Below are 13,866 nucleotides of genomic sequence, written 5' to 3'. Positions count from 1 at the left end.
GGCCAAGAAGGCCAACGGCATCCTGGCCTGTATCAGAAATAGTGTGGCCAGCAGGAGTAGGGAGGTGATCGTGCCCCTGCACTGGTGAGGCCGCACCTTGAATCCTGTGTTCAGTTTTGGGCCCCTCACTACAAGAAGGACATTGGGGTGCTGGAGTGTGTCCAGAGAAGGGCAACGAAGCTGGTGAAGGGCCTGGAGCACAAGTCTTATGAGGAGCGGCTGAGGGAACTGGGGTTGTTTAGTCTGGAGAAGAGGAGGCTGAGGGGAGACCTCATCGCGCTCTACAACTACCTGAAAGGAGGCTGTAGTGAGGTGGGTGTTGGTCTCTTCTCCCAAGTAACTAGCGATAGGATGAGAGGAAATGGCCTCAAGTTGTCCCAAGGGAGGTTTAGATTGGACATTAGGAGAAATTTCTTTACTGAAAGAGTGATCAGGCCTTGGAACAGGCTGCCCAGGGGAGTGGTGGAGTCCCCATCCCTGGAAGTATTTAAAAGACGTGTAGATGAGGCGCTTAGGGACATGGTTTAGTGGGCATGGTGGTGTTGGGTTGACGGTTGGACTTGATGATCTTAAAGGTCTTTTCCAACCTTAATGATTCTATGATTCTATGATTCTAGAGCAAAAGCAGAAAAAGTTTAAAAGATTCCCCTTTTTCCTTCCTCCCCTTTTGAAGTATTTGGGGGTAAAACATCCCACTTCTGCTGCAATCCTTTGATATTATGCATGTAATGTTGATATTGTTTGAATAGTTCCTAAATATGTTCTTTTTGAATTGATAACCGTAGTACCTAATTGTGATTTTTTTCTTGTCTGAAGTAAATTTATTATTTTTAAAGCACTTCTGACATTTCATGAAACCATTAAAAACCAATTTTACTTAGAAATAGTTTTGCTGATGTAGTGGAATAGGATATGCTCTTTCCGGTGTCTTCTGTTGTTATGTATTTGATTAGTAAGAATGATGGTACTAATGTCAAATATTTGTGTGCATCTGATCTTGCAAAGCCTAGAGAATCTTTCTTACATGGGATTTCAAGAGGGCTGAAGTAAACCAGAGATTTGAGTTCTTCTGTTTACTTATAGCAACATGTTTGAACTCCTAAGACTCTGTTACACTCTACCTTATGTCCTGAAAGAAGAAAGATTATTAATTTGATTTCTTTATATTTTGAGGTTGGTTACCATAGTTGTTTCCAGGTGTAAACCATTAAGACCTACACCACTTCAGAGCTAGTAAGATGATTTTCAGTCTTGCTGGATGTTATATGCTACGTGCCTGTGTTTTTCAAAAAAAACCCCAAACAACCCAAAACCATCTTATCTGGACTCTGTCTTCCTGTCAAAACATTTTCTTTTGATCTTTTCACTTATGTTAATGATTATGACACAGATCGACTTTTTCTCCAGAATTCCTCTCAGTTTGCTGTAGAGGAATATAACCTCCTGTGCAGAAACTTGCCTGTGAAGGGCATGGTACCGTTGTCTTTTTCCATCTTCTTCCCTACCTCCTGAAAAGTCTGTACAATGTTTTTCACTTTTTTTCTGGATGGGGCGGGGTAAGGTTGTTTGGCAGTTCTGTTCAATCTCAGTCAACTTTAGGAAACCCCAAGTTAACAAATAAGAAGTTGTCAGATGGTAACGCTGGATATTGGGAAGTCCAGAAAAGCAACAGCTTCCTATTTGTGGTTGGCTAATATATAGAGAGGATATGTAGTAAACCATACGACTTCCTAGCTTGCTCAACCACATCATAGTATATGGGCTAATACCACATGTGTACATTAGCAGATGATCATGGCATGTGTAAATATCCAATGTGCAGATTGTTTTTACATGCTCCTCCTAATGATATTGTATGTTGCTTGATAGTTGTTCAGTGCTTAAAACAAAAAGCTTTTGAAGCTTCAGATGTGATGTTTAATAAGTCTTTCTCTAATGCTGGCTTAGCACCTGCTCCTCCCTCACAGTCACATCAAAGTGAATTGTAAGTAACCGCTCTGAAATCATGCAGCATCGCGCTGTGGAGTAAAACTGGTGAAAGTGCAGGGCAATCAGCCCTGTAAAATCTCTCCATCTGCCGAAATAATTTCCACAGCCACGTGGATGCTTTTAAACCTTCATTATTTTAAATTTAAAATGGTTGGCTGAGCATTGCTTCTACCAAAATCTGATACAATAATCGAAGTCAGAGGTGGGGAAGGACCTCTGGGGTCACGCAGTCGAGCTTTCTGCCAATAATGGATTCCTCCCTGCAGTTCAGTTTCTAGTGACCTTGGAAATTACTAGCCTGGTAAAATGGTAATGAAAAAACAAAGCTGTTAAAGCTTCAGAAGTAGCCAAAGTGATGCTGTCCCAATAAGAAATTGTGTTTTCGATGTGAGATTCTTTATGTGCATTGCTCCTTGGTTGCAGTTTTGAAGTGGTCACAGTTTTAATCTACGCTTTCTGACCCATTTTGAGCTGGCTGTAACTAAGAGGTTGGGAGAGGTGAGCTTGTTCTAATATTATATGAACTTACCTCATCCTCTAACCAAATTACTATTTTTATTACAAATAAATAAGTCAGCAACTTGACTAACCCCCTTACCGCAACATTTCCTTCATGTCCCTGCACTTCTATTCTTTCAACATTTCTAGCTTCCCAGAAACAGGAAACGAGGAGAAAAAAACAGGTTTCTTGCCTTTTTCCATCAAAACCCCTGCTTAATTAACTGGAGCCTCTACTTTTCATGCTTGGGAACCCAAAAATTCCTGAAAAAATTCAGATGTGACACATCATTTTTATATTTCTTTCAACCAAGCCAATATTGGTTTACTTATCTGTTGATGTAGGCAATAAAGGACAGTCTTGACATACACCTAAGGAAGTGGGTAGAATTTGGCCCCTCTTTTAAGAAGGAGGCAGCAAAGGCAAGCTCCCGCTGGCAAGCTAATTACAGTTTTGGCTGAAAATGGTTCAGGAGGCTGTTAAAAGCTGGGTGGATGGGAAAAGATCCCAAGACACAAAGTTCCCTTCCTGTTGTACCCATTTGATGTGTGGTAATGTCTTCACTAGGGGGCCCTATTGTGAGCTGCCTTTTGGGGTGTGCAGCTCTGTGAATAGCCTTTCTTCCCGGGGCTCCGGCCCCCCTGACTATTGTATTCGCACACACCAGATCTCAGTTGGAGAGGAAGGGGGGTTTCTCAGCTGCCAACTTGCCTAAAAGAGGAGTTAAGAGGAAAAGAAAGCTAATTGGACTGTGCTTGGCAAAAGTCTCTATTTTGTTATGTTTACTCAGATTTTTAAAGGATTGGGTGCTGAGAAACACAGAAATAGTGAGAACACTTATTCCTTAAACAGATTCTTGCAAAGTTTTTACAATAAAAACAGAAAGCTGCTTTAGTAAAGCAGTGTTTATCCTTGCACTAATGCTGGTCATGAATACGTGTCTAACTTAGCTGGAACTAATGCCTGACTCTACTATTCCACTACAGCAACTTAACATTCTGCGTAGGCTGATTATTTTTTCAACAATATTTGCTAAATTCTTTTAAGGGCTGCCAGTATATATTTTTTGAAGCTTAGTTGGTAAGAACAGCTGCCAGTGGAGTCAAGGCTAAAAGAGGCAAAAAATATCTGCAGAAGGCAAGATTTTACTTCAAAAGATCAGTATTACAAAGCACTACTGTTGCTGGTATAATCACTTTCTTTGGGGGGGATGCTAATATAGACTGGGTTTCTTGTCTTCACAGCCCCCACTGAGCCTTTGCTGTGCAAATTTGCTGATGGAGGGCAAAAGAAGCGCCAGAATCAAAGCAAATACACACAGAATGGAAGGCCGTGGCCCAGAGAAGGAGAGGTAAGTGCCACACGGCAATTATTTTCCTGGGGTTCGGCAGAAGTCAGCTGCAGACCTGGAGGTGTACCTTTCACGGCTACGAAGAAATCAGATTGCACACAAAATACAATAGTTTCACACAGAAAAAGGTGTATAAGCAGGGGGGAGAGGGAGGCTTATAATAATGTGTGGAGTGTAAAGTTACAGGAAAAGAGCATTTCAGAGCTTGGTGTGGAACTGTGCACAGCCTTGTCCCACTGCGAGCGCTCTGTCTGCAGCCGGACCTGAGCCCAGTATTCTCTAACTGGTGTGCCATCAGCACCCATGGTGTACCTTTCATAAACCCCAAATCAATTTACACTTAAGCAACCCACCAATGTTATTTCCTCCATGTAGTTCCTGGTGCTAAAACATCATCAGGGGATGGATGAGTTGTTACAAAAGGGAGAGATGCACTTGGACATCCAAATGTATGGTCCATGTAAAAACTTTCCAAAAGCTTATCTGACCTGGGCTCTTCATTCTGTCCAAGACAAAACAGTTTACAGTAGCCTCAGCTCCATCATGTGTACAAAGTTAACAAAAAAAAAAAATCTAACGGTTGCTTTCTGCTCTGCTGCAAATAGTTACTGGAGTTTCCTTTCTGTGTAATTGTACATGAAGTGACTCCAAATGTGGGTGAAATAAGAAAGGAATTTATGTGACTCTTCAAGAGCTTGTTTACTCTTCTTGAATGTTATTATAGGATAAAGACACTTGAATAAATGAAGTAGATCTGGTCATAGAACCTTCTTATGCATGATTATAGCTATGAAGGCTGAAGGACTTACAAGTATTTCTATCCTAAACACCTATACTTTGTGTTTATGATTTAGACTTCAAGGGAAAAAAAAGTATGTGGCTCAATTGTGACCCACTAGAATACAAGTTGGTGGGTTTTCTTTTCTTTTTGGGTTTTGGGGTTTTTTTTTTTTGGTGGGTTTTGCTATATTTACTTCAATTTTACAAAGCAAATAAACAAGAAAACTATTTGGTATTTCTAAGTTACGTGTTTCTAGAGGGTTTCTGCTTTTTTGTAACTACTTGATTTTGCTAGCTGATACTTTTCGGACCATTACCTTATGACATATATACTGTAGCACAATTGGTAGGCTCCTAAAACAAACAGAAAGGCCTCTTGAAAGCATAGAAATTTCTCCCTCCAGCAAGGTGGTTATTGTACACTGTTCCAACAGCAGTACTCCAAAATATTTTTAGCTTTGCGGGCTGAAAGTGCCAGTGTGGCAGCCACATTTTCTACAAGAGATTGCAGAAGTCTCCAAAGGTTCATTGCAGTCTCTTATATCGTATGTCTCAAAAAATGGAGACGTCTTCTTAAGAGCCAGTATGGTTTGTCATGTTAAGGATCTACTGAGGAACAAGTGCCCAAGAAGTACTTGAAGCGGTAGACTCAGGTCATCATATACAGAGCTTGAAAAACAAAAGTCTATGTATAGGAGATAATAATAAACCCTCAATAAGGTCAACAATCCATATTTTAAAGACCTCTAAATCCCTGTTTAAATAGTAAATGCCATCATAGCTATTATCTCCACTGTTCTATACTTCCTTCAGTTCAAATCAATAAACAAGAAATACAAAGTTAAAGCCAACAAGCCACCATTATGCCTATGGCCTCAGGTCATCAGCTTATTACATCGTACTTAGTTCATTTGCTGCCAGTGGAGTGGCTCATATTAAGCACAGTGATATCCCTGTGACCTAGAGGCAGGGTGTGGTTGGTGCATTTATAGTATCAACATTTAAAAACTAGTTTTCAGTGCTGGGAGACATCATTCCTTATTCTTGTTCGCAGTCAACTACAGAGGTGTTATCATAGTATAATCTACAAGTGTGGAAAGATTGTAAAGATACAAACTCAGAAATATTTCAGGCTAGGAATGTGCTCTGTTTTCTTAGATTTTCTTAGATTTTTGCTGTTTACTAACATCTGGTTAATACCTTGCTGCACACTGGATATTTACTACTCAAAGCATCAAAGACAAGAATGCATCGTCTCTTTTAGGGTCACTCATTTATTGGATTTCTTCCCCACCGTTGTTAATTTTCTTATTTCCAATGTAAAATCCTTCTGTGTAATTAGTCTTATATTTGATATGCAATAAGGTTTTTCTAACTCTTTGTCCTTTAATGATCTTTCTCGAACCACGATGTACCATCCAGTTGTTCTCTGTGTAGCAGCACTTGGGTAACCTTCCTACAATTATTTCTGTCAACTTTAATTTCTTTAAAAAAGAACAGGCAGTGAGTAGTGAGAAATAATTGATATATGACAAGTGTTATAGTTCTGATTACAAATGGGATCTGGAAATATTCCCTGAACTCTGCTTTTTCTTGGTTTCTTCCCCAAAGAAAAGCATTGAAATAGTGTCCAAGAGATTACTCCCTCAGTATTTCCACCCTGGCCAAATCCTGCGGTATCTAGACCAAGATGTATTTGGCTATTGTTCGGATAAGCCTTTGCATTCTTGAATACTTATGTGAAGGGCATTTCTAAAACTTCTGAGGTTTAACCAGCATTAACACTGAGCATGCATGAGGATTATTGCTTGGAAGGACAGAGCCCAGAGAAATGGCACCAACAGTTCTGTCACTGGCCTCAAATTTGAGTTTGCGAAGCAGAGAGAGGCAGCTGTGCCCAGTACTCTGCGGCAGGGGAGAAACGGCAGGAGATTTAGTGGGGAGGAGTGGGTTTTACCTCTCTGGCCATGCTGTTCTCAGAGGTTTTGCTCTCTTTTATGGAGAGCTTCTGGGGAATTTTATAAGAGAGGATTACTTTTTTTGGTAAAGTTTTCAGGCCATGCTGCAGAATGTAATAGAAAATCTTATTCCTATCATACATTTTTCTAGATTGCTTCATAACCATATAGAAATACGTTAGTTGGCTGTTTAATTGGCTTACCTTTTAAAGTCAACTCTTTAGGAATACACTGAATTTCTCTAGGGCTTTTCAGGTGTTTTTTTTGGTACGTGGTTACTTGGCCAGTTGTAACCAGGGAAGAATGCCTGACCTTGAATAGCACTTTCTAGTCCTTACCCTTCCACTCTTGTTTGAAGCCTCAGGAAATACTCAGCAGATTTACTGAGGCATTTGACTGAGGATTTGAAATGGCTGACCAGTTCTGGACTAAGGATCACTGATGGCTTTGTAAAAGGCTGTCAAATTAGGCATCTAACATACAGGTGCAATAAATGTACAGTGAAACCTGCAAATGTTGGAAATATTTGCAGTGAAATTCTGACCTAATAACTGAGTTATTGGTTTATTTTTTTTTATTTCAGGATAGTTTTTTTCTGAGTCACACCGGTTTAATTCAGCATTCTGTTTTGAAATTTTCCCTGACAAGATTGTATTGAGATGGTGATAGAGGGTAATCATATTCAAATTCTGGCTGTAAAATATTTGATTTAATTTACCTCTAAATTGCAATTGACAAGTCTAGAGGTGAGTGACATTTCTCAAAAAAAATGTTCATTAGCTGAATGAACTCCTCCATCATCTGGGGAATCAAGAGTAGTTACAAATTGAGATCATATTGGATTAAAAACTGCAACTTAAATTTTACAACATAACCTTTTATTGCAGATTTACTGAAACTTTGTTTTGGTTATTCAGAAATAAAATCTTCTGATATGTGTATTTAAGAGAGAGTTTATCTGAAATTTATCTGATAGAAAGGGAGAAATCTCACATCAACTGAAAACAAATGAAATGCTTTGCATCAGACCAAAGTTTATTATTGTTTACATTCTTCTAGAAAGAACAGCTCTAGAAATGGTAGCCTTTCTATATCTGGTCAGCACAAACTGATTACGTTTTTTTTTACAGTCACAATATTTTGAAACCTTTGATACTTCATTTGCAAGTTTCTGTAAAATTTAGACCATTTAAATATTTGTGTTGTCTTTCTTGCAAGAGAATATCACCATTACAGTATTGGTGCATATATCACAACGGCGACATGTACCATTGTGAATGCGACCCCCTTGTCATTGAATTTGGTCTGATGTCTATAATGATATTTAATAATTTCCACCAATAATTCTTCTATTGATTACTTTCTTGCTTCTGTAATCTGCGTTACATTTTTGTTTCTCAATAGCCAAGGGGTTAACCTCCATTTCCTCCCCTTCTCTCACTTCTTCCTTTCCCCCTTTCTCCTTTGTTTTCTTTCAAGATCAGTTGGTGAAATGTCTGAAGAATTAAACATGTTTTTAATTCTTTCTTAAAAAAATAAGATGACCTAGTAGTTTGGGAATGTTGCTTTTGTTAACAGTTTCTCTTTTTATCTGCTACTCGTTGCAATTTTGTCTAATGCAAACAGTAATTTAGAGAGAAAAACATACAATAGGTAATTTGAGAGACTTCCTGATTTTTTTGTAAAGTCAGTACCAGCGAAGGGCTGAAGCAGTTGATCCTGGTGCCAGTCGTCCCTTATTTACCAGCAGCAGGCATTTAGAAATGATTAGTAGATCTGTGCCAGGCCCATTTATAACTCAGACATAGATTTCTTTTTATGCTTCAAAGGAGATAGGTACTACTTAGTTATGTTCCATAATCCTCAGTGTCTAGGGCTGATGTATTTTATACCTCCTTTTCTGTGGGAGACGATTTCCAGGCCTGTCAGATATGCAGTAGTACCCTCATATGCAAGCCACGCGCAAAGACACTTATTATATATTTAGCGTGCGTGTAAGTTAGACATTGGTCAGTATTTTGTGTGCTTATTTTCAGCAAAAGCTTAGTTTAGCAAAGAGAGGAATTGAACCTGAAGAGAAGCCTACCCAGGGGGAGAAAGTAAAAGAGCAAAAGGTAACTGGCAAATAACAGAGCAATGAGTTAAAAATTCTGCATGACACAAGACACTGTCATTGTGGGCAACATTTTGAAAAGGTGCCTAAGTGGCACAAATACCAAAGACTAGTTTAAATGGTTGGATTTTGAGCTTCTAAAGCACATAGAAATATTTAAAAATAATTACCTATGTGAAATCGCTGTCCCTGAAATCAGGATTTTAAAAGGGACCGTTTTTATTCATAATAAGGGCCATGGTTTGGTTCAAGTAGAATCAGGGCTCTCTGAGATTAGTTTTCTTAGTTTTCATTTTGGCTTTGGATTTCCTTCTCTGGTGAAAAACGCCATGCCATTTGCCCCAGAGATTTTCTTGCAGTTGGGTTTTCCTCCAAATTCTGCTGCTATGACAGTGTTTTCTTACACAGAATAAACAGATGTTGGAGACAGGGGAAAAGGACATATCTTTTTTCTGCACTCTGCTGTATCCCCAGCAGATATTTGGTGGGCTGTCATTTTCAGTAGTGCTGCAAGCCGTCCCTGGAAGTCTTCCCAACTCACTGTAACACACACATCTAGTGTGCAGATGTGACGGTAATCCACAGCTGATTTAACAGTGGATCAGACTGATGGCAAAATGGGTGTGCCAGATATCCAAAAGCAGATGGTCCGTAGACCTGAAGATGGCAAGGTTAAACATATGAGTTGGCTGTGGAAACAGAATAATTATATTGTATTATATATGTCTCTATGAGGAGGATATTAGCCTCTTTTTTTCTTTTTAACTTTTGTAAGCTTCAGCACTTATCTTTTGACTCATCAGATAAATTGAAGTGGGAACAACGTGACTCAACACCAAGAACGCAAGCCGTGTAGATCACACTTCCAGTCCAGTTCTGTAGGACAAAAAGGGTTTCTTGTCATTCATTTGGATATCTGAGCTTGTCATTGTGTTTATCAGCTCAACCTGTGACCTTCTGAGGTTCATGAATCACTTCCCAAGTTTGACCTCAATATGATATATTTTTGTCTCCACAACCACTTTTCTCAGAACTTGCAGCTGCTTAAGGAGTACACATCATTGGGAAATGCTCCATTTCTTTCATAAGCATCTATATATTTAAGAGGGGTCACATTTACATTCTAGATTTCTCCTTCTCTAAAAAAGAAAGGTGTTTTTTATTCGGAATTAAATTCAGAAATATTTCTAATAATGTGGAATATTTCTGACAGAACTGTTTAAATAATCAAAGGAAGGAACTCTGCCAAGTTAACTTTACTGCTGACTGAGCTTATGTTATTAAATCAGTATTCTAAACCAATTTCATTTGGGTTGTTGGTTTCTTCCCCCTCCTCTCTCTTCCTTCTTCAAAGTGTTTCAGTCAGAGTATCTGCTGTCAGGGCACAAGAGATCCTTGTGCTGTGATGCCTGGCAGGTATCAGTGGTGGTAACAAAACAAGTACAGGAATTTCAGTGTTGAAATTTCAATTGTTTCCACTATAGTAGCCAAGAGTACACCCGTTCCCCTGGGACAGCAGTCCTCCATCATGTAAGGATGAGGGAATGAGTCAGAGGAGAGGGGGAAGAGAGACTTATCTTCTGGTCTAACTCCCACATTGGTTCACGACAGAAGTCCCTTGAGTCCTAGGGTACAACCTTATTTTTCCAAATCTCATCTTGAGGAGGAGAAACCCAGGGAGCCTCCTGCTTGGAAAACCCACCACATCAGTGGATTTCACGTCTTTTTAGTTTGTAGGCTTTTACAATTTTTTTCCAGTGGGACTGTGGCCTCCTGCACAATAAGAAATGCTGTGGTGACAGCAGCCTTGCTTTGTGCAGGTGCTCCAGCACTAGACGTAGGCTGGCTAGAGCAGGTTCGAGGAGATATGTGGAAAATTCACCTCTGAGGAAGAGGCGTAGGACATCTCTGTAGTAGGTCAATATTATGGTGAATTTTTGCACACAGTGAGGGAAAGATGCGTACACTGCACGTATGTGATGATATGTTGGTGAGGCTGTTTGTGGAAGCTACTTCCCGGCAGCAAAGAAGATATCATGCAACCTAAAATTTGGTCATTTGTAGATACTTCTGTTTGCTGAAAGACAGATACTGGGCTGAAAAAGGTTGTTCTTGTGAGAGTTCAGAGAGATTTGGAAGAGAAATAAAAAAAGCCACCTTATTTCACACGATATTGAATATGTCATCTTTTTTTTAATAATGACTCCACAACTTAATAAGTTCTTTGAGAGATTTACAAATCCAATTTACATAAGCAATGCAAATGTGATGGTCTAAGAGTCTTTTTAATGAGGCAAATGTGCTCATTTATGTTCAAATCATAACAAAGAGAGGGAAAAAAACAGAAACAGAACACCTTGTCTTTGCCCATGGAAAATTTTTCTCAGTAAAATGTTGAACAAAGGCCTTCAAACTTCCTGGGGGAACCCTTGTCTTCCAGAGGCTTTCTGATATTTCCTGCACTTTTTTGAAGGAAAGAGCTTAAATTTAAAGAAAGGTGCAGACTGGTCTCTTGTTACTAGAATCTCTTTGTTCACCTATGTCAATAGTTAGAAAACTGCAGCAACAAAATAGCAAAAATCTTCATTCCTTTGTCTTAAGTTCAGACACTTTGGTAAAAATAAGCAGTAAGTAAACACACATGGTTTAAATAGTCTTTTTTAAAAAATCAGTATTTTGAACGAGCTGGTTTTGTTTCTGTGTCACTTGTGACATTCTGAACACACCAGTCTAGTAATCATTGAGAATGGTCTTTATTTATTATTATGTGTGGGACTGATAGCAGATATCCTTGTTTTTTTGATTGCTTTAAGGAATTGCATGTTGAAATGTTGAAGTGCAGGATTTTCAGTGCTACTCTCTCAGGTGGCATTTCATCAAGAAGTGTCACTATCAGAAGAAGGAATAAGACCCTGTCCTTCCACTGAAACATGAGCAAAACAGTGGATGAAAAGACCTGGAAGAAAATACTCTTCAGCACAATTGAGGACTGCTATAGAGGCATCCGCCAGTGCCCTGGTATAGTTAATACCGTATTAAGCACGGTGACAACTATATTCAGTACTGTTTTTGACAGAATAAGCTGGACTTCTATCATGTGGAAGTCTGAGGCCAACCCTAATATTCTGTATTTGGTATTTTTGGAATTCCTGTTTGTGTGCTATGGAGGAAAGTGCAGACAATTTTCCAGTAAGTTATTATTGCTCATCAGTTTTTATTCCTGATGAATGAGGATGCTTCAGACCATAAATCTTTCACTGGTCCAGGCTAACTGTTGCCTCTCCTGGGCTTCCAGCCAGCATAATTTTGTAGGGAGGAATTACACAACTTGATGAGAAAGAAGTAAATAGTCCTCTGTTAGCAGCTATTTGAAATAGCAGCTGTTTAAAGCTATTCAGCAATGGGGGATATTAGCAATATTACTCGGCAAACTGTAGGTGGTGTACCATATGCACGTATTGCCACATGCTGTGTCGTATTTGTCTAATGTGAAACTTTCATTTCCTGGCAACCGTGATAGTGATCTTTATAGTGGTCACTGCTGCAGTACTTGAACAGATTCTGGTAATCTGTCACCGTGCAGTATGGATATGGAGCATGGATGAGGAGATGAGTGTCTAGCCTTTCATATCTTGTACTCGCCAGGCCCACAGCTGTGTCCCTTATTCCTAGTACCAATAATATGTAATGGACGCGATGCTAATATATGGAGAACGGAGTGCGTGCAGTTTGTCTGCATGCATCCACACGCAGGCCTGGGGCGTGATGGGGTCGGAGGGCAAGCTGAGGGTCTGTGCACGACCGCGTGCTCTAATATCAACTGAAAGCGGCGTAAACGTGTGTTTGCAGGTCTTGTCTGGACACTGCGCGTTGTTAGGGCTCCAGTGAAGGAGCTGCTGCAATTTATCCTTTCTGCACCCTCATACTTATTTATGTCAGAGAAACTAAAATAAAAGCCCTCCCTCCCTTGTTGCCACTTTGTCCCCAGGTCACACTAATGCGAGCTGTGGTATATAGTGGGCTCTCATCCAGGCAGCTCTAAGGACCGTTAAATCTAGAAACTCCCTTATTTAGAAAGCTTGGATTTCTCCTTTCTCAAGGGATTATAAGGGTTTTTTTTCTTAGTCTTGAGTAGATGTGTGATGAGATGTTAAAATGTCAACACCTTGATTTATAGAGAATATCTTAAGTTATTTTTAAGTTTTTTAAAAAATTGTTAGAACTAATTTTTCTGTCCCTCTAGGACTTGTACATACTATTTAAGTTGTCTTTACCAGCGCGGGAATATAAAAAGAGAGCAATAACAAATTTTACAAGTGTTGAAAAGAGAAAGGAAAATAAGAGAGGATTTTTTGGCTAAAATGTATTGCAGACAAAAAATATTTATGATATTAAAGTTTTATTGGCTCTTTTTTGGGATGATCTGTAGACATTTCCGTTAGTAATTAATGCAACCTTACCAAACAATATAATATGCTGAGAGTGTAAAAGACATAAGAATATAAAAACAAGTTAAATAGATCATCCCGTATGTTTTTCTAAGCTAATTTATTTTTTACATCAAAATTGACAGTGGCTGGGGTCACCCTACATTTGATTCTTTGACATTTTAAACTTGCAGAAATAGCCATTTTTATTTTTCTTTGTATGAAATGAATGCATTTTAAAAAAATAGCCATGTGTTCTTGGCCTTAGTCTCTGAATTATCCTCTGCTTGGGAGGTGGTACATATTTTATTAAAACAACAGCATTTTCCATAAGCAAAGCATTTGCCCTAATGTCTGTTTAAAAGAATAATGAGAAAAATATACAAATTTAATCATGACATGAATTTTTTTTTTTTGGCTACATAAGGTAGTGTGAAGCCTACCCTTTCAGATCAGAAATTATTTTTGGCCTCTCGAAACTTGGACCATCTCCTCTTAGACCAGTGTGCAGCTGCCGGGCTAACCTGGCTCTTCCAGGAGTGCTGCCCGCTCTCTGCCCGCTCGTCACCAGAGCTTTTACCCTGGCTGCTCACCTGCCTGCATGGGAGCCAGCCAAGCCCAAACGCTTTCCTGACCTGTCTGAGCAGCCATCTGGAAGGGGGCAGATGCCATTATTCAAAAGTACTTTGGTAGATGGGTCCAGGGGCATTAAAAGCTCCCACCAGGAGCGTGGACCCTGCTGCACAGTT

At 39.4% G+C, this 13,866-nt stretch overlaps 1 protein-coding gene across 2 annotated transcripts in view; it reads left to right on the top strand.

Annotated features, from left to right (window-relative positions):
* The window catches only part of RBMS3 (RNA binding motif single stranded interacting protein 3), a 711,967-nt gene that overhangs the window by 625,050 nt on the left and 73,051 nt on the right, over positions 1-13,866 (top strand). For both annotated transcript variants that reach the window (XM_075143380.1, XM_075143379.1), the window contains one exon: positions 3,733-3,839. In XM_075143380.1, the coding sequence (XP_074999481.1) occupies positions 3,733-3,839 (107 nt within the window). The remainder of the gene's footprint in view (positions 1-3,732; positions 3,840-13,866) is intronic.

The sequence above is a fragment of the Calonectris borealis genome, chromosome 2 (genome assembly GCF_964195595.1).
Source record: "Calonectris borealis chromosome 2, bCalBor7.hap1.2, whole genome shotgun sequence".
In the NCBI taxonomy this organism is placed as follows: domain Eukaryota; kingdom Metazoa; phylum Chordata; class Aves; order Procellariiformes; family Procellariidae; genus Calonectris; species Calonectris borealis.
This window is presented reverse-complemented; position numbering and strand designations above follow the sequence as displayed.